This window comes from Callospermophilus lateralis, chromosome 12 (genome assembly GCF_048772815.1).
Source record: "Callospermophilus lateralis isolate mCalLat2 chromosome 12, mCalLat2.hap1, whole genome shotgun sequence".
NCBI lineage: Eukaryota > Metazoa > Chordata > Mammalia > Rodentia > Sciuridae > Callospermophilus > Callospermophilus lateralis.
The window spans coordinates 77,738,382-77,763,752 of NC_135316.1; the positions used below are offsets into that span (position 1 = coordinate 77,738,382).

Genomic DNA, 25,371 nt, shown 5'->3' on the forward strand with positions numbered 1-25,371 from the left:
AAAATGATGACAATATTACTTATGAATAACAGATTGTGTAAACATTTTTTCTTTATCACAATATAAACATTAAAAATGTCACAATGGGTCAGGTCAGTTTTTCACCCCAGGTCATCTGTCTCTCAAAATGAAATGTAGACATGTTTCATGTGAGTCTTAGGAACATATCTCACATAAGTATTATCTATCACATATGCCACACATCTTTGAGCATCCTTTAAAAAAATAAAATGCTATCAATATCTTAGAAAGTGTTAACAAAAATATAGGATAGTCTAAATAGCTTACAAGCTTTATGAAGACTTCCAGATTTTATAATAAATTCAGCAAAGTAGCAAGATACAATCAACACACAAAAAATCACAACAGTTTTTCTATACACCAATATCGAATCTGCTGAAAAAGAAGTCAGGAAAACAATTCTATTCACAATACCACACATACACAAAAAAAAACCTAGGAATAAATCTTACCAATGAAAATTACAGAACACTGCAAAAAGAAACCGAGGAAGACACTAGAAGATGGAAAGATCTCCCTCATGGATAGGCAGAATAAACATTGTTAAAACGGCCATATTAACAAAAAAGATTTGCACATTCAATGCAACCCCCATCAAAAGACCAATGACATAATTTGCCGTGAACAATACTTTATATACAGAGTTATGAAAAATTGTGCTGTGAATGGATAATTATGAATGTAATGCATTCCACTATTATCTTTTATGAAATAAATAAGACCAATGACATTCTTCATAGAACTAGAGAAACACAGTCCTGAAGTTCACATGGAAGAATAAAAGACTCAGAATAGCCAAAGCAATTCTGAACAAAAAGTGATGCTGGAAGTATCACAAGGTCAAATGATACCACAGAGGTACAGTAACACAAACAGCATGGTACTGGCAAACAAGACAAAGCAGACACTCAGATCAATATAATAGAATAGAAGACACACAGACAAACCCGCACAGACACAGTTATCTAATCCTTAAAAAAAAATGCTGCCAAAATACATTAGAGAAACGACAGCCTTTTAAACAAATGGTGCTAGAAAAGCTGAATATTCTTATATAGGAAAATGAAATTAGATTCCTCTCACCCTGCACAATCGTCAGCTCAAAATAGACCAAAACTCAGGACTTAAAACTATGCTACAGCTACAAGAAAACAAAGGGGCAACACTCCAACATATAGGCACAGGCAATGACTTCCTCAATAAGACTCCTAGAGCTCAGCAAATTATACCTAGAATTAATAAAGGGAATGGCATCAAATTAAAAAAGCTTCTACAGAGCCAGACACAGTAGCACACACCTATAATCCCAGCAACTTGGGAGACCAAGGCAAGAGGATCACAAGTTCAAGGACAGCCTCAGCAAGTTAGCAAGACCCTGTCACAAAAAAAAAAAAAATAATGAGGGCTAGAGATGCAGCTCAGTGGCAAAGTTCCCTGAGTTCAATTTCTAGTATCACCCCGACTCCCTGCCCTCAGTTTCTGTATAGCAAAGGAAACAAATAAGAGCTTGAAGAGAGAGCCTACAGAAGGGAGAATATCTTTGCCACTCTTCCAACAAAGGATTAATAACCAGAATATATAAAAAATATTTTAAAAAATACCAAAAGAACTAAATTCATTAAATGGGCACTAAAGACATTTCTCAAAAGAATGACCAACAAATACATGAAAATGTCCTCTACATCTTTAGAAATAAGGAAAATGCAAATCAAACTACTCTTGAGATTTCATTTCACCCAGTTGCAATGGCAATTATCAAGAATCCAAATAATAATAAATGCTGATGAGGTAGTAGGGAAAAAAATACTTATACACCACTGGTGGAATTCTAAAATAGTACAACTTCTACCGATATCAGTATAGAGATATCGTTTTATTTCTTAAAAGACTAGGAATGGAACCACCTGTAATCCAGCTATGCCACTCCTTGGTATTAATCCAAAATAATTAAGTCAACATACCATAGAGATATATGCATTCCAATGTTTATAGCAGTGAAATTCACAACAGTCAAGTTATGAACCAGCCTAGGAGCCCCTCAACAGATGAATGGATGATAAAACTATGATATACATACACAATAGTTTTATTCAGTAATACATACACAATAGAATTTTATTCAGTCACACTTCTTTGTAGACAAATATTGAATAAAATATTCAACAAAATATCACATTCAATATGGGAATTTTTGCTGTAGTTATGTTAAATTTATAGATTTCATTTGCTCCACTAGTAAATTTTCCCATTTATGAACACAGTATGCCTATTTATTCAGATCTTCTCTAAAACTTTTCAATAAAGTTTTCTGGCTTCTTAATAAAATTTTATAGCTATGTTTTTGGGCTCATTCCTAGAAAACAATACTATGGCTATTACAATAAGGGCTTTTATTTTTCATTATTTGTTCTAATTAAATATTGTCAGTGTATACCAAATGTACTAATTCTTGTATGCTAATTTTGAATCTGGCCAAGTAATAACTCTATTTCAGTTCTATTAGTTTATTAATTATTTGCTTCATTTTTTTGCTAAATATCTAAAACTAATAATTTTTATTCTTTTTAATAGTTAATGACTAACATCATTATATTGACTACCCAAGGTAAATAGATGTGATAGTATGACATATCTTATTTTGAAGTTTAGTGAAAATGTTTCTAATGTCTCCTCATTAAGGGTGATGTCTGTGGGTATACTTGCAATGTTCCAACCTGGTTACATGATTGTTTTTTTCCAACTGGTATGTGCAATAAGGTTAAATTAAGATTTTTTGCCTTTATATCCTTTGGCTTTGATATGGTTCCCTTTTAGTACAGTGGCATGTTTAGTTTATTATCTTCATTAAGGATTTTTTCAATATCTGAAAGGCTTTATACCAAAGATTTTTAGTATGATTTTTATTAATACAAAATATTCCCTTTGGGCCTTTTAATGATATTCACCCTGAATTCAATTTTGTCTGTGAATACTGCCTGCTACTCTTGCCTTATTTTGGGGCTACTTTGTTCTTAAATGGTTATTGCATGTTCTACCACAGAGCTTACACCTTTACCTTAGTAAAGATACTTTTGGTGAACATGTAATCAAGGTTGACAGTGGAGATTTTTATTGTTGTTGTTTTTGCTTTTTAAAGATAATATTCCATTATTTTTTAGTTCGCAATGAAAAGTCAGTGGTAGTATTTATCATTACTCCCTGCTCTCTTCCTCTGGCTACTCTTCAGATTTTTCTTTTTATCACTGGTTTTCAATAATTTAATTATGGCATGCCTGATATAGTTTTCTCTGTTGGGATTTATTTTGCTTTTTGGATATGCAGATTCATGCATTCCATCATATTTGAAGAAAACTATTATTTTTTCAAAATGTTTTATTTCAATCATAATGATTTTTCATTTTTATATCATATCTATATGTAAGATTATTTAATATTTTTAAATTTTTTAATTCGTCCTTTTAGTTATATATGACAGTAGAATGTATTTTGACATCACATATACATGACTTCCCATTTTTGTGGTTGTACACAATGTGGAGTTACACTGGTCATGCATTCATATGTTAACATAGGAAAGTATGTCCAATTCATTCTACTGTGTTTCCAATTCCCATCCCTCCCCTCTTAATATTATTTTACAATTTCTAAATTTAGATTTTCTGACTCATTCTGTCCTTCAGTTTTGATGTTTCTACTGTCCTCAAGTTAACTGATCTTTCCTTCAAGACTGGCCAGCTGGTTCTCAAGCACATCTAGTAAAATTTTCATTTTAGATATTGTATTTTTCAAGTTTAAAATTCTCATTTTCTAAAATCCCTATTTATTCTCTCAATATAATATAATGTTTTCCTTTAAAATCTTGATCACATTTTTAATAGCTCCTTTAAACATCTGGTAATTCTGCAAGCATTATTTTTGGGTCTATTTTCTAGTTTTGCTTCTCCTTCTAAATATTTCTGATTGTATGCTTAGCATTCTAGAAGCTACACTGTTGACTGTATGTTGTCATCCTTCAGAATGCCTCATTTATTCTCAAGGCAGTTAACTTAGTTAAAATTATCTTGGTCCTTTAGATGCTTGTTTTTAAGCATTGTTAGTGTGAATCTAAAATACCCTTCACTGTAGGACTAAATCAGCCCTTGGGCTTTCTGAGGTCTCCAAAGCATGGTCTAAGTTCTAGGTGCTTTTCTGCTCATAGAGTCCCAGAAGTTGTTCTTTCTCTGATATTTTCTTTTTTTCCTTCCCTTCTTTCTTCCCAACTTGCTTTTTACCTGTTTATATGGGTACTCCTGATAGTGAATATAGGTAGTAGTTACCAAAAAAGGGAATTCTGTTTCTCTTATAACAAACAGAAAATGGTTTCTTCATAGGCACATGCTTTATTTCTAACATATATTACAGAGAAAGAATCTTGAATAAAAAAGTTCTCAAGTCATATCTACCTTCTTACATATTCGTTTCAGGTAGCATCTACATTTCCTTTATTTCTTGTCACCCATGGAAATCATTCTGATTCAATAAGCAAAGATTTATTGAGAACAGTTTATATATGCATAGTTGTGGTTTCTGCAATCCAAATTTTCTATTTTCATGCCACTACAAAGTGAATATGAGAGTTTGTCATTGAAAAAGAAGAGCTCCCTTTTAATTGATCCAAATAAAGAAAGAAGGAATTCTTTAAAATGATTTTTTCTTCCTAGTCTTTCCCTCATTATCTATACTGTCTTGCTTCCTGGCTATTTACATTTATTCATCAGTTTATTCTAAGGCTGAGGTGTTTAAACAAAATCTCCTTTGAAAGTCATTCAAACATTAGCAGAAAAGGGGAGAGAGAGTAACACGTGTTCCAAAGTACTGCAAAGATAGGGAAAAGTGAAGTTCAGAACACAGCATTAGCAAAACAGGTAGGATTTTAAAAGAATGCTTTACATTTCAAAGAATCAATTGACATATTAAATATGAATTGAAAGACTGGAATTAGGAATATAAAGACGTAAAATAACATTTGCCTAAAAACAAATCATCATTTTAAAAAAGGCTCAAAATTCAACTGAATAAAAGTTATCTCTTATTATTTCAAATACTTTATAAAGAATATCAAATATACAAATACTGTGCCTCTACAGTACCAGAAATAAGGATAAAAATTATTTGGGGGAATAAAAGGAATTGCCATCAACAGACAAAGGCAGAAACGCACAATTAGAATATCTGTTTGAATGCTGAATGCATAAAAAGTGCTATATATTTTCAAAGCAACCCTGAGTTAAAATAATTGGTCAAATTGGTAATGATTTCAGTTATCCTTAACAAAAATACATTCACAGATCATATTTACTTTTAAGGTACTTTACAAATGACATTTTACAATTTTTTTAAGGAAAACCTCATAATTTGAGCCATGGCATAATGGTGATTCTTTTATAGTCTTTTAGCTTTTTAAGTAGGTTATACATAAAATGTTTTGGGATAATCAAATATAAAGTCACCAAAATATCATTAAATTCATTTACTCTTACATTCACCTATTAAAGGAATTTCCTAATTCCCTGTCTCAGAAAAATATAGTCTGTCCCACTCCTAGCCAATTCTTCTTCATGCTGAATCAACAGCTGCCTCCTTGCTCAGCTTACTGCTGTAGTCCTTCCCTCCAGAACAACAGGTTTGGACCACATCTGGAACAACACCCTTTTGGATACTTGACATGTTCAGTAGTTATTTTCTGAATTTTTTAATATAAATATTTGCTTAAGGGCAGTGGTAGAGTGCTCGCCTAGCATACATAAGGCACAGGGTTCAAACCTCAGCACCACATACAGATAAAATAAAGATATTGTGTCCACATACAACTAAAAAATAAATGTTTAAAAAAATATACATATTTGCTTACATGTTTAATTGACCTACCAGACTATAAGCTCCATGAGGACAGAACAAAGCCTTTTAAATCAACTTTTGCCCTGTTACTAATAAAGCACTTAATGCACAGTTGTTCAAAGGAAAGAAAAGAATATATAGATAATTTTGCCTAATTTTCTACTTTGCGTTGACAATTTCGTTAATTTCTTTCTTAAAATTAAGGAGGTCAGTAACTGATCTCTCAGTTACTTCAAACTGTAATATTCTAATACTTCAGAATATTACGTGGTTCTAATATTTTAACAAATGGTTCTTTGTCCTGAACCCATTCCTGATACAAATGGTGTCTGACTTTTGATGAGTTGACATACTATTTTTCAATTCTACAGTGGTGAGAAAACAATGCACATTCCATAGAAACCATACTGCAGATTTTGAATTTTGGTCTTTTCCTGGGCTAACAATACTCTAATTAGATGTTGGGTAGCAGCAGTGATCTGCAGCTCCCAGTCAGCGACAGGATCAAGAGGGAAAAAAACTGGTACTCCACATTGTGCAATGCTGCTAAGCTGCCATGATCAGTAGTGGATTAAATGAGTTTTGACTTTTCATATTTTCAACTTAAGATGGATTTATCAGTACATATTACTATCTTAAATTGAAGTATATATATTATATTGAACAATTTTATAATACATTTAGAGAAAGCACTGTGGTCCGAAATGGTTTATAAAATAATCATCTGTATCACACAATAAATACATTGTTGATCTCCCATGACATATGCAACATTATTCTGACATGTTTGTACTCTTTAAATAGGTTATGTATAAAATCTTGGCATTATGGTTATATAGCTCAAATTATTATGAAAATAATTTAAAATCATAACTTAATTACAATCATTTACTAATTAGAGATTTTGGAAAAATTTTGGCAAAGAATAAAAAAATGGACAGTGTCAGGTCAAAACCCTTAGGTGCTGAGGCCAGAGAAAAAGTAAAAAACTATAAATCTTCAAAAGTAAATCTCCTAGTGTTGAAAATAATTTTTTTCAAGAAAAGTGCTTGATGGTTAAAAATATGTGACTCTTCAGCGATTATAGACCAAAACCACTTACTTCACTGTAGCACTAAGGAGAAAGTTCAGCTGTGGCATTAATAGGTTGTCTGGGGCTGACAGATAGCGATCAAACTGAACCTTGAAAGAGAAACACAAAACATAAAGTTCACTGATCAACTTTCAAAACATTTCAAATAGAACAACTTATTTTATGAATTTAAGGATTAAATCTTAGGAAAAATCCCATATTCCAAATAACTAAATCTTTTTGTTTAAATGCATATTTCTTAAACATCTAACTGAAATTTTCTAAAACTGCCATCTTTTAATAGAGTCACAACTAGCAAAACTTCTTTTAAAACCCTGAACCTAAGTCATTCATTTAAATCACCCTCACCAAGTTTAACAAGAAGTAAAGTTACTCTGGTTCAAGTATATCTTCCATGCATCTACTGTATTTGTTAATCTGCTTGTTTGTCCATTCATTCAACTGGTATTTCTCAAGTACCTGCCATTAGTAAGGTCCTCTGCTAGCTAATGGGGACATAATAGTTAAGAGGATAATCCCTAGCTTCACAGAGCTTAGTGAGACAGATATTTAAAAACCAATAATATAAATACTACAAAATTACACACCGTGTTAAATACTACAATGGGAAAACCAAGGTAGCATAAGTATAAGTCAGGGATCGAGGTTTGTGGGTTTGGCAAAAGCCTCTCTAAGGAGAGGACATCTGAATTGAGAGTTTAGGATGAGCACAAGCTATATAAGGTAGGGAGAGGGTTCATGGAGAGGGGACTACATATGAGAAGGCATGAGAGGAGAAGGAAAATTGCTAGATATGTAGAGATCAGCTCGCATAGGACTTGCACACTTTACATAAAAGCATTAGTAAGCCACCAAAGTTAAGTTAGGGTATAATGTGATGTACGTTTTAAGGAACTAAATCAGGCATGAAGAGGAGAATTAATGGAAGACTTCGATAGCTGAAGCAAGGTGCCCAGTAGGCAGCTGTTGCAGCATTTTAGACTCACGCAGCAAGGAGGGAGGCGCAGAGGCACTTGAGAGTCAGTGCAAAGTCGCCAGGATTTGGTTACTGATAACAGGAAGAGGGGCTTGACTCTCACATTCTGGATGTCTTAAGTAATTCATATTATTATCATAATACATAAATGCATTCTTCATCCATCTGTTTAGCTGTGTAACAGCTGTACTGCTTACTAGACCATGTTCATTTTCATGCCAATTCTTAACATAATGCATAGAAAATAGCAGACACTTGGTTAATGACTGCGAAAATGATAAATGGGTAGATGTTCTTATTCCTCTCTAAGTTAAAAGCAGTTGGAGGAGAACATGGGTCTGGCAAGGCAGGGTTAGTTTCGGATTTCCTGAAACCTCCCATTTGGAGGTTACGATCAGTAGATATAAAACCATACATCACATAAAAAACTCAACCAAAACTTTGTTTCTTCTGAGACATATGCAACTTATTTTTCAGATCAATATCAGGCATATAAAATTTTGAATGGGGTTTAAAAATATGTCATAGATTATGTTAGGGACTGAATATGTGTCAGAAGGAGAAAAAGGGAGGAAACATACATTTACAAGTAATGTAACTAATCTTTGTTTAAATATACACACACACACACACACACATACATACACACACATATATATATACACACACACATACGTATATATTCATTTTGTGGGGATAAATAAAAATTTATGTGAAATTATTGACTTATGTGTTGAGTTTACATATAACCTTCTCAGAATCTTATGTCTTTTGTAATGAATCTAAGATTCGTTTTCACTAATTTTAAGTTGAGCTTTTTCCTTTGCAGTTTTATAGTGTTCACTGATCTAGTTTTATTTGATACATGAAGTTATAATTATTACCTCTATACATAGTGTCTTTTGCGATGACATAATGTTCTTTATCTTTCCTATTAAGTGCTCTAAATTCTCAAGTATTAACATAGTCATCTGTGTTCTTTGTATTTGTTAGGTATTTTGTAAGCCTATCCCTTTATTTTCAGTTGTTTTTAGCTCTTCAGTTATTTTTAGGTTCAGTTATCTTAGTACTAAGTATTTTAAATACTTGGATAGGTGGCATAGTACAGTTGCTAAGCTCACTGGCTCTGCAGGCCAGCTTCCTGGGCTGAATGTGGTTAGCATGAGGACTAAGGAGTTAAAGCAGAAAAAAAAAAAAAAAAAAAAGGCAGGTATGCTCAGTAAAGGATAAAGGCTGTTATTGCTTATTGCTGTTATTATTACTATTAATAGTAGTACTATTTAAAGCTTTTAAAAGGGATCCTTTGTATAAGGAATAGGGTACATATACATGACTTCAAATTAAAAGCACGAATGGTTATACATATATGCAAAATACATACTTAAGACAGAGAAACATGCTACAAAGAATGGTGCTCATGCAGAAAGGAAGGAACAAGCTCTTCACCTGAAAAGAAGTTAATAAAGTGGAGCTTCAGAAATTCTCATGCTCAAGAGTAATATTCTGTTTTAAAACTGAAATCCAATTTCAATTATCATCTCAGGGACAACTCAAGAACTATAAACCAGGAACCATAGCAGTAGCAACTCTATGATATGTAGCCCCACTTCCTTATGTCTGTCAGTCTTGTTTCTTCATTAGGTTAGCAATAAAACTCTGAAAATGAAGAAATCCTAAATAGTAATGATGAAGCCATTAAAGTATGGTGAAATGTTACTGTAAATCACTCTCTTGGTTAATCTGATCAGTTAAAGAAATATATGCTCGTCTGGTGTTATTGGACCCAATGTGAACACAATTCATCAAAACAACAAAATGATCATGCATAACCAAATTATCAAATAGAAAAACTTTAGAACAGCGTTTCGTAAGGAAGTATAAGCTGAAATGTTTTACTATGCACTTACCATTGCAGCCTTCAGTGCCACAGAATCTAGATTGGGCAAATTGGCTAAACAGCCCTATTTAACAAAAAAGCAGAAACAAGATATGAAAATGTTGATTTACACATTAATTCACTTAGGGAACATGGTACACTAGTTGGCTGCCTCAATTTAGGAAGTCATTTAGTTATTTCCGAAGAAGTATCATTTCTTCAACCTCAGTAAGAACAGTGACTGTGATTTTGAGGGAGTAAGAAGCACATAAGTTCATCAATAGTGGAAATATTATTTATTCATAAGCAAGAAAAAGAAGATGCTAGCAAGATGAGACTGAAGAATTTCACTTTGATAATTTTAGAAAAGAAAGAAAGCAGAATTGGTTTCTACTTCTATATTTCTACAGGGGCTGTATAACCATGTTAAGTTATGCTGGTTCTAGAAGCAAACCACTTTCCTTTAAGGATTTGTTAAATTAAAAAGAAGACAACTACCATTTATACAGCAATTTCTGTATTAAATTAACTGATAAAAACAAATGACTTTGATAAATGAATATTCTCTGTACATCATATGATATTAGATATATTTTCATTACTTTTAAAAAAATATTTATTTTTTAGGTGTAGATGGACACAACACAATACCTTTATTTTTATGTGGTGCTGAGGATGGAACCCGGGTCCCACCCGGCTAGGCAAGCGATCCACAGCTGAGCCACAATCCCAGTCCCTATTTTCATTACTTTTAACCAAAACCATTTGTAGTAGGAAGGACACTATTTGGGGGTACCCCACTCAGTCCGAGAACTATACATGAATCATCTAGATTTCAGAACAGTCCTATGAAACAGATTCTATTTTTATTCCCAATCTGCAGTTGAGAAAACAGACACAGAGAGAAACTCACCTCCCCAGGAAAACACAGCTAATCAGTAGGAGAGCCAAGATTAAAATCCAGAGGCCACACTCTACACTGACCTATTTCCTCAATTAAGAACACCAATGCTTACCTGTTCAGGTTTGTGTTGTTGTACGGTGTTATAGATGTAACACAAGCCTACTCTAGTTAAAACATAAGACGCTTGCTCATTTATAAGTGTGTCCAAATGTGCTTCAATCTAAAATAAAACACAGTAGAAAGAAAACAATTTAAAAGAGGAATAGCACTGATGAGAGTAGAAGCAGACCACCCTGGAGGCTGAGGCTCATCACCAGGAACCTGTTCCCTGGAATGGCACTGACAGGAGCCTTCAGACAGCGTCTCTAAAAAAGGCCTTTTCTTCTCCCAAAGAGGAAGTCCTCCTACAAAAGGAAGAGAAAGTCTGACTCAAAAGGAGTGAACACCAAAGAGGATTCCAGGACTACCCACTCACCAAAGAAAACGGTGCTTCTCAGCTCTTTTTAAGCTGGTTATTAGCAGAACACAAACAAACAATACCACAACAACTGTGTCCACTAAAACACTTAGGAAGAGTTATGAGAAGATGAGGGCTCTGTATGCCTGGCCTCCTGACCGTCAACTTGCTGGACTGACTCAACAAATCAAATCAACATCTGGAGAAGCCTGGAGGAAATCCCCCCAGGCTGAGGCAGTAAATCCTCCTGAGGATCCAGCAGGTCTGTGACAAGCAGGGAGAGCTGAACCCAGGTCCAAGATTTCAGGTTCAGAAATGGTCAAGAAAATGTGAGTGGCATGTGCTCCCCAGCTCTGTGCTATCTCTGGGGAAGGCACCTAATGCTAGTGGGGGCAGAAGGCAATGATAGGAACACTCAATTCACCAGTGGCAGCATTTCCTAATAGGAAGATGCCTGGACTCTTCCTTCTACCTCATTGGGAAGCCCCCAGTTTTACCAGTTTGTTTACCAATGGTACAGACAACTACCAACTCTGGTTATCTGCCACCATCGAAGTGCTTGCCTTGTTCAAGCAACTGCAATAGCTGTTCTCTTCCCCCTTACAACTTTCATTTATTTAAAGTTAATGCCCAGTGATGTATAATTAGAGCTCTTACTTAATGGACTTATTGGAAATCAAAGAAAAATAAGATCTGCAAATGTAAACCTTTAAAGAAAGTGAAAAAGAGAATAGTTACTAACAAGAACCAAATAAGCCATCTGAAAGAAACTAACACACAACAAATATCAAAGAAATAGATTAAAGGGAAGAAATTTAAAGGAAATTGGAGAACACATCCTTAAGATTAAATCAATCAATGGCAGAAGCTTTAGAATATAAAAAATAACATATAGAGAAGATTTAAGAAATAACAGAAAATTTTACTGATCAAAAGTATGGTTTAAGTTTCAAACTGAAATGGCTCTCTGAAGTCCAAGATGAAAAAAAAGAAAGACTTCTAAAAATATGGATAAAAATATGGATAGACACAGCCTGGTCTTTTTACTTGAAACACTGGAAGATGCTAGAAAAGTCACTGGAAGAGCAGAAAAGTTACTAATAATAGAAAAGTTACAATTAATAGAAAAGGTCTGAAAACCAAGAATTCTTAGCCCAACAAAAAACCTTAAATTGGAGGACTCCAATAAACCAGGTCTTCCTTTAGTCACACTAACACAGCCCTTTCCCACGCTGAATCCGGGATGCTCTGTGTGACCAGCATTGGCCATGGCACATTAAAAGCATGACCCAAGCACAGGCTTAACTGACACTTCCCCATCACGGCTTGCTATCCACTCAAGGAGTCTGCTGGTGGATTCTGGGAGGGCAGTGAGGAAATGGCTCAGAGAGGCTTGAGAAAGGGACATCTGAAATTTCTGCTGATAGAACAATTACTGAAAATGCCCCTATGGTAAGAAAGATTTGCCTGAGGAGATTTCTGGAGGAAAAGCTGAAATATATGTCAAAAGTCCAGATGACTCATTTTATGGGGGAAAAAATAACCAAGGATCTAGAGAACATGAATAAATTAATAAATTCAATAAATTAATAAGACAAAGAACTTTGTACCATGCAAAAAATGAGTATGGAACACTTAACCTGATACTGGTGAAAAAGCAAGCTGATGAACACCTGAAATATTTGAATATCTTAAGAAGAGATTTAGACAACTTTCAGAGATTTGGATTTGAATCAGTGGCAAATACAGAAAAAAAAGTGAAAATTTATAAAGAAAATGTTAGTAATTCCACAAAAAGCCAGAAAGTTACTCAAGATCGGGGGAAAAAAATATCACTCTTCATTACATGGCTCAGACATTAATGGTGTTAATAGTTGTAATAATTTAATGCAGCCTATAAATAAAAATTATAACTACATTTGAAGGATGGGAAAGCTCTCAGTATACCCAATTACTGTGTGTGTATGTGTAAGCAAAGAAATTTTTATCACTCAGAATACACATTCAATACATTAAATCTATATTTTAAAAAATTAGTAAGTAGCAATACAAATATTCAGTTACAAATATAAATACCAAAAGAAGTAAATATAAGAACTGAAAGAGCTTGTCCATTTTAGAAGGAGAACAGAAGAAAGATGTTTGGGTGGAGAGGATGGTACACTTTCTTTTTATAACAAACTCTAGAATTACTTAACTCTAAACCATTAATATAGATAATTTTGAAATATTTCTTTTAAAAGAAGGAATTAGAAATTAGAAAATATCACAAATTTAGACCTAGCAAAACTCATTTCTCAGAAAAACTCAAAGTTTAACAAATAAATTTTTACTATATCTACTACCTACTTGTGATAATTCAGTTTTGTTTTGTTTTGTTTTTTTAACATCATACCTACCAATATCACTTTAAAATTGGAATTCATGTATTTGGTAAATTTTACAAATAGCTTTATTTTAGCCATCATACAGAATCCTAAGCAATACCATTTGGAGGAGGGGGGACTGGTAATAACAAATTGTAATGTTTTGCCTAACACTGGTTTACACACAGATAAAAATATATCTGTCCTCTGTAACACATTTTGTACTAGCTACAGAGATTGAAAAACATGGCATATTATTCACAGCTCAAAATCTGAGACTGCATATAGCAGTGAATAACTATTCAAATTATTCATATCCAATGGAAGGAGACCCTCATTGTTATACAAAATTATATATAAGAGGTTGTGAGGGGGAAGGGAAAAAAAAACAAGGGAAAGAATTAAATTACAACAGATGGGGTAGAGAGAGAAGATGGGAGGGGAGGGGAGGGGGGATAGTAGAGGATAGGAAAGGTAGCAGAATACAACAGTTAATAATATGGCATTATGTAAAAATGTGGATGTGTAATCGATGTGATTCTGCAATCTGTATTGGGGTAAAAATGGGAGTTCATAACCCACTTGAATCGAATGAATGAAATATAATATGTCAAGAGTTTTGTAATGTTTTGAATAACCAATAAAAAAAATTATTCATATACACTGCATGCTACCATGCTATACTATGGTCTGAACCAAGTATCTCAACAATTTCATACTCTGGCTCCTCCAGAGCTGAAAACCAAAACACTGAACATGTGGTATGTCTATGTACCCATCCTTCCACCACATTAAATCAAGGGATCATAGTAATTAGGTCATGTTGTCAAAACCAGTAGCTTAAAGTGATCACAAGAAGAAAAATGGTTCCATCACAAGGAATAGTCATTCTTTAGCAAAATTTACCTGAAACTGTAGCATTTCCAGACGTCTGTCAGTGAATTCAAATAGGGCTAATGTTGTCTTCATCATATATAGTGAATTAACCATGAAAGTGGCCATATCAGCTGTGCCCAAATTACTGGCTGACACAGTACACATCTGGAGGAGTGGATCCAATACACAAGACAAAACCTGCACATGAAAAACAAAATCAATTCTTTATTTCCTAATGAGTGATACGTTCCTGGATTACTGGCATTTCAGAATTAATGCCAAACTAACTGGTAAGATGCCAACTTACAGAAGAACATGAAAAAGAGTAAATGATAATAACCATATAATTTTAAAAATGGGTATGAGTGAATAAATTCATTTAAAATAAAGATCGAAAATAAAAAAGGGGTTATCTAAATATATGAGTTACAAATGCCAGCATTCAAACAGAATGTACAATAAAGGAGCAAAAAGCAATAACTAAAAATGAATTCATAAACCACCTGCACAAAGTCAGCTTGACGAGCATCCAATGGTATGACTGAAGAATCATGCGATGCCAAAACTTCACGCAGCAACAGGAGTGTCTGATTGAGTGCAGCACTTGGTCCAAGATCAGGTGGTGGGAGTTCAACCTAAAATAAAGAATGTTTTACCACTCAACTTTTATCTTTCCACTAAATTTTTTGGTATACATGCCAGTTCATGATAAAAACAATACATGTACAAAATAAAAAATACTGGCTAACACATTAGAAATCTATAATTTATCAGTAGCTTATTTAGAACTATATTAATCAACACAAAAAGCAATACAACTTTGGTCAGATTATCTCAGAATTTCATTTGAATTGAAGAATTATATGTAATGTTATTTGAAATGACCTTGTTTTTTGTTTGTATGCTTTTAGCCCACATCATAAGAAAAAACAAACTAGTGATATCCCAACTATAATAAAGTTAAGAAATATTACTCATTCTCAGGCCTAAATCTAAATGATCTGTCCAGTTATGTCCAGGTTAGGTGTCCAGGAATCAATTTTTCATCACATACTCCAGCAGTGTCAGGAGGCCAGTCCATGGGTCATACACACTGCAAATCACTTCACAAAAACAGTGCAACAATATCATTAAAATCTGGGGCTCTGGAAATCAATTAAACTGAGAATTAAACAAACAATACACAGGATCAATGAAACAAAGCATTGGTTCTTTGTAAAGATAAGCAAGATAGATAAGCCCTTAGCCAAACTAACCAAAAGAAAAAGAGAGAAGATCCAAATTAATAAAATAAGAGATTTTAAAAAAAGGAGAAATCACCACAGACATCACAGAAATCCAGTAGACCATTAGAAAGTATTCTGGAAACTTTGATAAATTGGAAAACCTGGAAGAAATGGATACATTTCTAGTCAAATATGATCTGCCAAAACTGAATCAAAGGACATAAAAACAAGCAGACCAATAATTAGCAATGAGATGAAAACAGTAATAAAAAATAAATAAAGAAAAGCTCAGGACCAGATGAATTCTCAGCTGATTTCTACCAATCTTTTAAAGAAGAATTAATGCCAATACTCCTCAAATTATTCTATGAAATAAGAAAGGGTGGAATATTTCCAAATTCATTCTATGAAGCCAGTATCACACTTATACCAAAAGTAGATAAGGACATTGGTCAAGGAAAGAAGATTACAGACTAATATCCCTGATAAACTTAGATGCAAAAATCCTCAATAAAGTACAAGAAAATTGTGTTCAACAACATATTAAGAAGATTGTACACTAAACCAGAGATGCAAGGATAGTTTAATACATGCAAATCAATAAATGTAATTCATCACATAAACAGAAATAAGGATAAAAATCACTTAGTCATCTCAATAGACGCAGAGAAGGCCTTCAGCAAAATTCAGCACCCATTCATGATTAAAAACACTGAAGAAACTGGGAATAGAAAGAACCAACCTCAACATCAAAAAGGATACACATGAAAAACCCAAAGCTAACTTCATCGTAAATGGGGAAAAACTGAAAGCATTTTCTTTAAAATCTGAGATAAGACAAGGATGTCCACTCTCACCACTCCTATTTAATATTGTGCCAGAAATTCTAGCCAGAGCAATTAGGCAAGGGAAGGAAATAAAAGGAATAAAAATAGAAAAAGAAGAAGTTAAATTATCACTGTTTGCAAATGATATGATCCTTTACCTAGAAGATCTAAAAAACTCCACCAAAAGACTGCTAGGACTAATTAACAAATCTGGCCAAATAGCAGGCTACAAAATTAACATACAAAAAAAAAAAAAATAGCTTTCCTATATACCAGTTCTGAGAGAGAAATCAAGTACAATTCTACTCACAATAGCCTAAAAACAACCAATCAACCAACCAACCAACAAAAACAACAACAACCACAACAACAAAAACCCTGCGAATAAATCTAACAAAGAAGGTGAAAGGCCTCTACAATGAAAACTATATTAACACTGAAAAAAGAAATGAAGAAGATCTCAGAAGATGCAAAGCCCTTCCATGTTCATGGATAGGCAAAATTAATATTGTTAAAATGTTAAAATGGTCATACTACCAAAAGTAATATGTAGATTCAATGCAATCCCCATCAAAATACCAGTGATATTCTTTACAAAACTAGAAAACAGCGTCCTAAAATTAATTTGGAAGAATGTAAGATCCAGGGGCTGGGACTGTGTCTCAGCGGTAGAGCACTCATCTCACATGTGTGAGGCCCTGGGTTTGATCCTCAGCACCACATAAATAAAAATGTATTGTATCCACTTACAATAAGGAAAAAAAAAAAAAAGAATATAAGACCCAGAACAGCCAAAGCAATTCTAAGCCAAAAAAACAATGTTGGAGGCATCACAATATCTGACTTCAAATTATATTACAGAGCTCTAATAACAAAAACTGGCCTAAAACAGACACACAGATCAATGGAACAGACAGAGACAATCCCACATATCTACTATAGTCATGTGATCCTTGACAAAGGTGCCAAAACATACACCGGAGAAAAGACAGCCTTTTTAATAGAAGGTGTTGGGAAAACTGGTTATCCACATGTAGATAAATGGGACTAGACACTTATCTCTCAGCCTGCATAAAAATCTACTCAAAGTTTAGACCAAAAAATGCAACTCCTAGAAGAAAATGTAGGGTCGATACTCCAGTACAGGCGACAACTTTCAACAGGACCACTAAAGCTCAGGAAATAATACCAAGAGTCAATAAACAGGATTGCACCAAATTAAAAAGTTTCTGTACAGCAAAAGAAATAATAAAAAATGTGAAGAGAGAGCCTATAGAATGGGAGAAAATCTTTGCTAGCTACTATTTTGACAGAGGATTAATATCTAGAATATATGAAGAACTCAAAAATCTTTACACCAAAAAAAGCAAATAACCCAACTAATAAATGAGCAAATAAATAAGACACTTCTCAAAGAAATACAAATGGCCAAAAAATATATGAAAAAAATGTTTAACATCATTAGCAATTAGGGAAATGAAAATCAAAACTACACAGATTTCATCTTACACCAGTCAAAATGGCAGTCATCAAGAATACAAATGAATGTTGGGAGAGGATGTGAAGAAAAATAAACACTTTCACACTCCTGGGGGGATTGTAAATTAGTATAACCACTATGGAAATCAGTATGGAGGTTCCTTAAAAGACAAGGCATGGAAGCACCACATGACCCAGCTATGTAACTGCTCAGCATTTATCCTCAAGAATTAAAGTCATATACTATAGCCATACATGCATACATATTTATAACAGCACAATTCACAATAGCCAAACTACAGAACCAGCCCAGGTGTCCATCAGTGGAAGAATAAAGAAAGAAAATATGGTATATGTACAAAATGGAGTTTTTGCTAAGCTTTACCTTAATACACATTTTAATATTAATACTATCTCATTCATCAAACCAACAACCCAAAATTATTTTATGACCTTTCTTTTCCTCACTTCCCTGATCTCATTTACCAACAAGTCCTGTATCACTAAGATATATTCACATATAATGCTGCAAACTGTCCCCATGCTACCACCCAACAGCGAGGCATTGTCATCTGTTGCCTGGCCGACTCCAAGAGTCTCCTGAGATGTCTCATCTCCCCTACTCTACCTTCCAGTCTCCATACATCAGCCAAAATAATATTTTCAAAATGTTTTAAACGTTTAAAACTAAGTAAAAAAGGTCAACCCTCTCACTAAACCTGTTAAGTCTTCAATGACTCATCCTTGCACTTAAAATCCAATTGTCTTAAAGTACGTAACATTCAAAACAAACTATAATCTCTATACTCTATACTCGTAGCAGATGCGTGGAAAATACAATTTAAAAAGAAAAAAAAACACCCTAAGAACAGCATTAAGAAATGATCCAATATCTGAGAATAAGCCTATCAAAAGATGAGTAAGGCCATAAAATTATAATATATTACTGTAAGAAACTAATGAAGGGAGAGCTATACCACATTCACAGACTAGAAAATTCATTATTAAGATGTTAAATTCTCCCAAAGTAAATCAATCGAAATCCTAAAAAGCTTTTTACTTTGAAAAATTGACAAGATGATTCTAAATCCATGTGGAATTGCCCAGAACTTAAAACTGTCTTGCTTAAAATAGCCAATGCACTACCACCAAAAAAAAAAAAAAAAGAACAAAATTGAAGGATTTATGGTAATAGATATCAAAGCTACAGAGTGATTAAAGAATGTGGCACTGGTATAAAGGATAGAAAAATAAACCAATAAAATCAACATTTATAAAATAAATCCAATCACATGGTCATGTTTTCACTGTAATTCAGAGGGAAAAGACAGTCTTTATGATGGTACTGAATCAAGTGTACTGTATATCCATGTTGAAAAAAATCTTCACTGCTACCTTACCTCATATTCAAAAATCAATCTGAGAAGGATCAAAGACCTAAATGTGGAAATACCTACTAAAACTCATGAAGCTCCTTGGAAGAAAACATAGAAGAACACCCTCAATTCCCGGGTTTCTTAAACAGAACACAAAATGAATTAATTTCAAAAGATTAGTACACAGGAAAGGATTAAAATTAAGTGCTTCTATTCATCAAAGTACACCATTAAGGGTGTGATAAAACAATTCAAAAACTGAAAATTATTACATAAGAGTGGGGGGGGGAAGACAACCCAATGGAAAACTGGACAACAAACTTCAAAAGACTACATCTAGCAGCCAATAAACATGAAAACCTGTTCAACACCTTTAGTCTTCAGAAAAATGCAAACTACACACGTGAAATACTGTCCCATACTTTCCACAATGGCTAAAATTAAAAAGACCAACAACATCAAGGACTAGAGAGGATGTGGAGCAACTAACACTTTCACACATTCCTGGAAGAGTAATAGGAAAATATTTTCAGGAGAAATACCTACTAGAATTTATCAGTTCTATCACCCAAATATATTCCATATCTGGGGATACAAACAACAGAAATGAAAACTTATGCCCAGCAAAAGATGTACAGAAATATTCACAGCAGCTTTATTTACAATATCCAAGAACTAGAAATAACCCAAACACCCATCAACAATAGAATAGGCAAACAAATTGCACTGTATTTATATAATCTATCTATACAAAGGAACTTCACAATGATTAAAAAATGAACTACTAAACATGCAAATGGATCTTACAGACATAAGATTAAATAAACTGTAAGAGCCAAAAATGTATACACTGTATGAATTTATTTACATGAAGTTAAAAAACAGGGAAAAGGGGGGAGAGTCAGATGGTGGTACACGCTGGGGAAGGCACTGACTGGTCAGGGCAAGAGAAAGCCTTCTCAGGTGCTAGTTAGGTATAATATCTTGATAGGGATAATGGTTAATGAGTACACACATATAAAGATTCAGTGTTGGGCTGGGGATGTGGCTCAAGCGGTGGCGTGCTTGCCTGGCATTCATACGGCCCAGGTTCGATCCTCAGCACCACATGCAAACAAAGGATGTTGTGTCTAAACTAAAACAAACAATAAATATTGAAAAAATTCTCTCTCTCTTTAAAAAAAAAATAAAAAGGAATGATTTGTTCCTCTATAAATAGTTCCTTTACTTAAAAAATAAATAAAAATAAATAAAGATTCAGTGAAGTATACACTATGACTTCTGTATTGGACATTATATCACCATGTAATATCAAAAATTAATAAACAAAGTGATCATTAATAATTCTTAATTAATGCCCAAGAGTTTTGTGAAACACATACTCATAATTTTATGTACATTTTCCCTAATAATTAAGTTGAAGTATAAAGAAAAAATTTCACATTTAAAAACATTCTTCAGTCTACTGAAAACTTCATATTCAGTATATTACTTTCTTTGTGTAGAGATATAACATGAAAAACTAGCTCTCATTCTTCTTGTGACTAGGCGCTTTTTATCCTTTTTAGAGTATAAGTGTTTTGACTTTCCTAGAGAAAAATGAAAAGTTTGCACCATACAAACTGCAAAAGCTCTTTCTAGACTTCATTTCTCTGCAACTTTATTTTATTCTTTCAAATATATTCTATTTAAGATCTTCCAATTTTCTGTTCTGTAATTTCAAAATCTTCTCAGGCTTTTGCTTTAAAAAATGAAAACATATAAACCAAAAAACACCTTTATATTTTAAATTAATTTCCTTATTCTATATACAGACTGTTTTTGCTCATGATAAGTGACATACATATTTGGGCAATAAGTAAAATTAAAGTTTTTTAAATACCTTTGTTTTACTTATTTATTTTTTTAATGTGGTGCGGAGGATCGAATTCAGTGCCTTACATGTGCAAGGCAAGTGCTCTACCACTGAGCCACAACCCCAGCCCACCAAAATTAAAATTTTTTGTTTGTTTGTTTTTGGTACTGGGGATTGAACCCAGATTGTGCCACATCCCCAGCAATTTTTATTTTTTTTTATTTTGAGAAAGGGTGTATGTTACTTAGGGCCCCGCTAAGTTGTTGAGGCAGGCTTTTAATTGCAATCCTCCTGCTTCAGCCTCTCAAGTTGCTGAGATCATAGGCATGTACCACCACACCCGGCTGGAATTAAAAAAATTTTAAGTCAATAAAATTATCCAAGATAAAAAATACAAACAAATGTCTGTTTGAAATAATGTTAAAAGCATTTTGATTGAAAAATATCTTTTTTGTTTATTTTTTCTTGGCAGACCAATCTGTAAGGAACAATCTAAAACTATTCATTTAGAATGAGCACACGAATATACTGGAAATCTTGTTAAGATACATATTCGACTCACTAGGGTTGGAGTGGGGCCTGAGATATTTGCATGTACAATAAGTTCTCAGGTGATCCTTTGCTTTGAGTAGTAAAAAGGGACTCTAAATAACCATAGCCTGGAATTTAATCACAACTTATTTTAAAAGATCATGAAGGGCTGTTTTCAGAGGAATGGGCAAAAATCAGTTCTATTAATTTAGTGTGGGTTTCATTTATAACAGACTATATCCTTTATAAATTAGAATTATATTATTATTACAGTAAGAAGAATTTCAGAAAATATCTTGTGTGGCTTGAATTGATACAGCACTATCTTTTGCTCTCCTAGACTTATAGTCATGAAATGTTCCAGGAAAGCCTGGTAGGGAAGAGAGTACCCACATGAATGTTCAAGTGCTCCAAATGTTTTGTGAGGAAAAGAGGTACATGTTTTAATAAATGAAGTCCTTGAATTTTCTTTTTTTCATATAAAAAGTTTCTCTCGGATTATACCTTTATTATTTTTTAATATATTCTTCCTAACAATTTTACTATCCACTTAAATTTCTATTAACCAAAATTTCCACGTGGGAGCTCTCCTAATGAAAAACATTCTGCAATGTGTGTTGTTCTCTTTATAAGGTTAGAATCATTAGAATCATTTTAGAGGAAGTGCAATGGTTGACAAGAAGCAGAATGAGAAAAGATATAATTAATATAAAGTATCGAATTCTTGAGAGAAATTTGAAACAGTTTTATGTGTGTCTGTGTGTGTATACCTATGGGCAACACAGATGTTGTAAAGAGTACCATAATCCAATCCAATTTAATGTGAAAATATCCTTTAATTCAGCCCAATTCATATCTGAGAAAAACGTTTCAGGCTACAATTATTAACAGCAATGACAACAAAAACAACAATAATCATTAGATCCCATTCATTGCTGTAAATTCACATTTGCTGCAATTGGTGACTGGTAATTAACAGATTCAAATTACAATTGCTTTCTTCACATTTTTACACTGTTCAAGGTTTTCAATGCAAGAGGCCATCCTTAAAAGTTGCCTTTTGTTATCCATTGTATCTTCCTATTTTCTTGCAACTTTCATTTTAATTTCTATGAGTAATAAAATATAGAGAAATTTAACATTTGATAGGGAGATAAACAAACTGGCACCCACTTTGGAAAGGTAAACAAAATTCCTAGTATAGACAAAAGCAAACTTCAGAAACATCAAAAATATTGAGTAAAACCTTAGAAACACCTAAGAACATACATCTAAACAAATTAGTTAAACAACCTATAATTTTCTTACCAATGAAAGCTAACTTCATCACACACAAAATTCTAAATGTATTTCCTGTGGAGAACTTTTCAAACATGGCATGTTTTCAAGGGAAAAACTGTAAGGAGAAAAAAACTTAAAAAAGATTTTGCCATGGAAAAATTAAAAGTTGATCAGAAAAGACTACAGGCAAATTTAAAAGGAAAATGATAATTTATAGAAAACGTTTATAACATAAATGTTAATATTCTTAAGGTATAAAGAATATCAGAAATTAAGAATAAGACATAATCCAGTAGGAAAATGGCAAAGGACTCAACAACTCACACACAGGCAAAAAAGATAAATAAAATGTTCATTCTTTATAGAATCACAGAAATTCAAGTGAGAAAAACTATGAGATGTCACTTTTTGCTCACCATATTGGCAAAGATCTTTTAAAATACCCACTGTCCAGTCTTGGCAAAGCTTGGTACATTTGACAGGAAGCTATATGTAGACTTGTCCAGATGGTCGAAAGTAAGGTAAAGAGGAGTGGCTGCCTACAATCACACAGCATTTGCTGGACATCACAGAGGACTTTGCTCATCTTAGTGAATTTTCCAATCTTCAGTCTATATAATTTCATAATTTCTTAAAGCAATGCTTAGTGGTGACAATACATACAAAAATTCATCCATGATGGTTTTGCAAAGTGAACACGGTAAAGTGACAAAGGTAAAAGAGAAAGTAAGATAATGATGGAACATGGGCTTTCAAAAAGGGAACCCAGTCATTCAGGTAAGTAGTACTGAGTTCCTTGTGATCTAGGATTTAGGAAAATTTGTTTTCTGGGTCTATAGCTTTCCAGCGGATTCTCCTGTGTTTTTACAGTGGACAATCATAACGTTCATCAATAATCTAATGTCTCCTCATTTGAAATATTTAGATCTCTTTCCCCACCCCAGCCTTTCTGAAGTACTGGGAATTGAACTCTGGGTCTGGCCCAGGCTAAGTGCTAGGTAAGCACTCTATCATTGAGCCACACCCCCAGCCCTTTATCTGGTCTATCTACCTTGGCTATTATCCAAAAGCATTGGCAAGCATTCTTGATCTTCGTTTAGATAGGAATATGCCTCTAGAACTTCTATGTTAATTATGTAGGCTATTAGTTCTATTTATCTTCATATTATTAAAGAAGTATTCTTCCATTACTTATGTACTAAGGTTTTTCTCCCCAATTTGATTAAACATCATGACATAAAATTTAACATATTTTACATATTTAATAAGTCTATTTTTAATCACCATATTTTAATGTGTAAACACTTAACATATATGTATACATATATACACCCACATAAACATGTATATAATAGTATCCTTGATCACCTAAAACATTTATTTTCTAACTCTGATATATTCTTATATTTGTGGAATAAATCACACCTGGTTTTATCTATTTATGGAATAAATCACACCTGGTCTTAATATAATGATGGGTCTGACCTAATGACCCATTTTTTGGAAAGTGAAAAAGTGACTGACTTGTGGTCATCACTACTGCACTACCTTCAACAGGTTTTAATGTCAGTGTTATACTATCAAAGAACTGGAATGCTCCTCCTGTTTCTCTGTGTTGTATAAAACTGTCCACTCCTCACAGATAGGAATGAAACATCTTGGCAATCTGAGATCAGCCGTGCAGAATATTCTTTAGTTGCCTTTCCTCCCTCCCAAGGTGTATTTACATTTGCCATCCTTTTTTATTTCATTTTTTTTTCTGATGGAGACAGAACTTTAATTCCTTTACGTGTGCAATGGCCCTCATATACCAAACAAGTAAGTAATACACTTTTAAAAACTATTTGGACACTGGACAGCAAGAATTGAAGGACAGTGATCCTGTGAGGAGGTAACAGTAAGGCAGGCTTACATCTACCCAGTTTATCATTTGGAGAAAGGCCATGGCTGCAGCACAAGATGAGAAGCCAGTCTCCCTGTTTCCTCTTATCTTTAACTATTTTAAAATCAATTTATATCATCTTAAAATTTTTCTTCTCACACAGTTTTCCAGATTATTTCAGCATAAAAGTGCATATGGTATGCTCTACAAAGTTTTAATCCACTTCTGTGAATTTTCTGATTTCTAAAGTTATAATCTTTAAATTTTATTTGTTTTTCCTTAATGAGATTTGCTAGAAGGTCATCAATTTTGTTGGTCTTTTAAATAGTTCTGCTTTTCTCTTTTCCAATTTGTCAGAGAAATTTCATTTCATCCTTCCTAATTATCACAGTGTTATTATTGTCTTTTGAATATCTAAATATGGAAGACAAACACATTTTTATTTTCAGTCATTGAGTCCCTCATGCA

At 33.4% G+C, this 25,371-nt stretch overlaps 1 protein-coding gene across 1 annotated transcript in view; it reads right to left on the reverse strand.

Annotated features, from left to right (window-relative positions):
• The window catches only part of Cog6 (component of oligomeric golgi complex 6), a 73,225-nt gene that overhangs the window by 6,612 nt on the left and 41,242 nt on the right, over positions 1-25,371 (reverse strand). The window contains exons 14-18 of the mRNA XM_076871996.1: positions 14,950-15,081; positions 14,477-14,644; positions 10,860-10,967; positions 9,875-9,928; positions 7,001-7,080 (exon numbers count right to left, since the gene is read on the reverse strand). Coding sequence (XP_076728111.1) covers positions 7,001-7,080; positions 9,875-9,928; positions 10,860-10,967; positions 14,477-14,644; positions 14,950-15,081 — 542 coding nt within the window. The remainder of the gene's footprint in view (positions 1-7,000; positions 7,081-9,874; positions 9,929-10,859; positions 10,968-14,476; positions 14,645-14,949; positions 15,082-25,371) is intronic.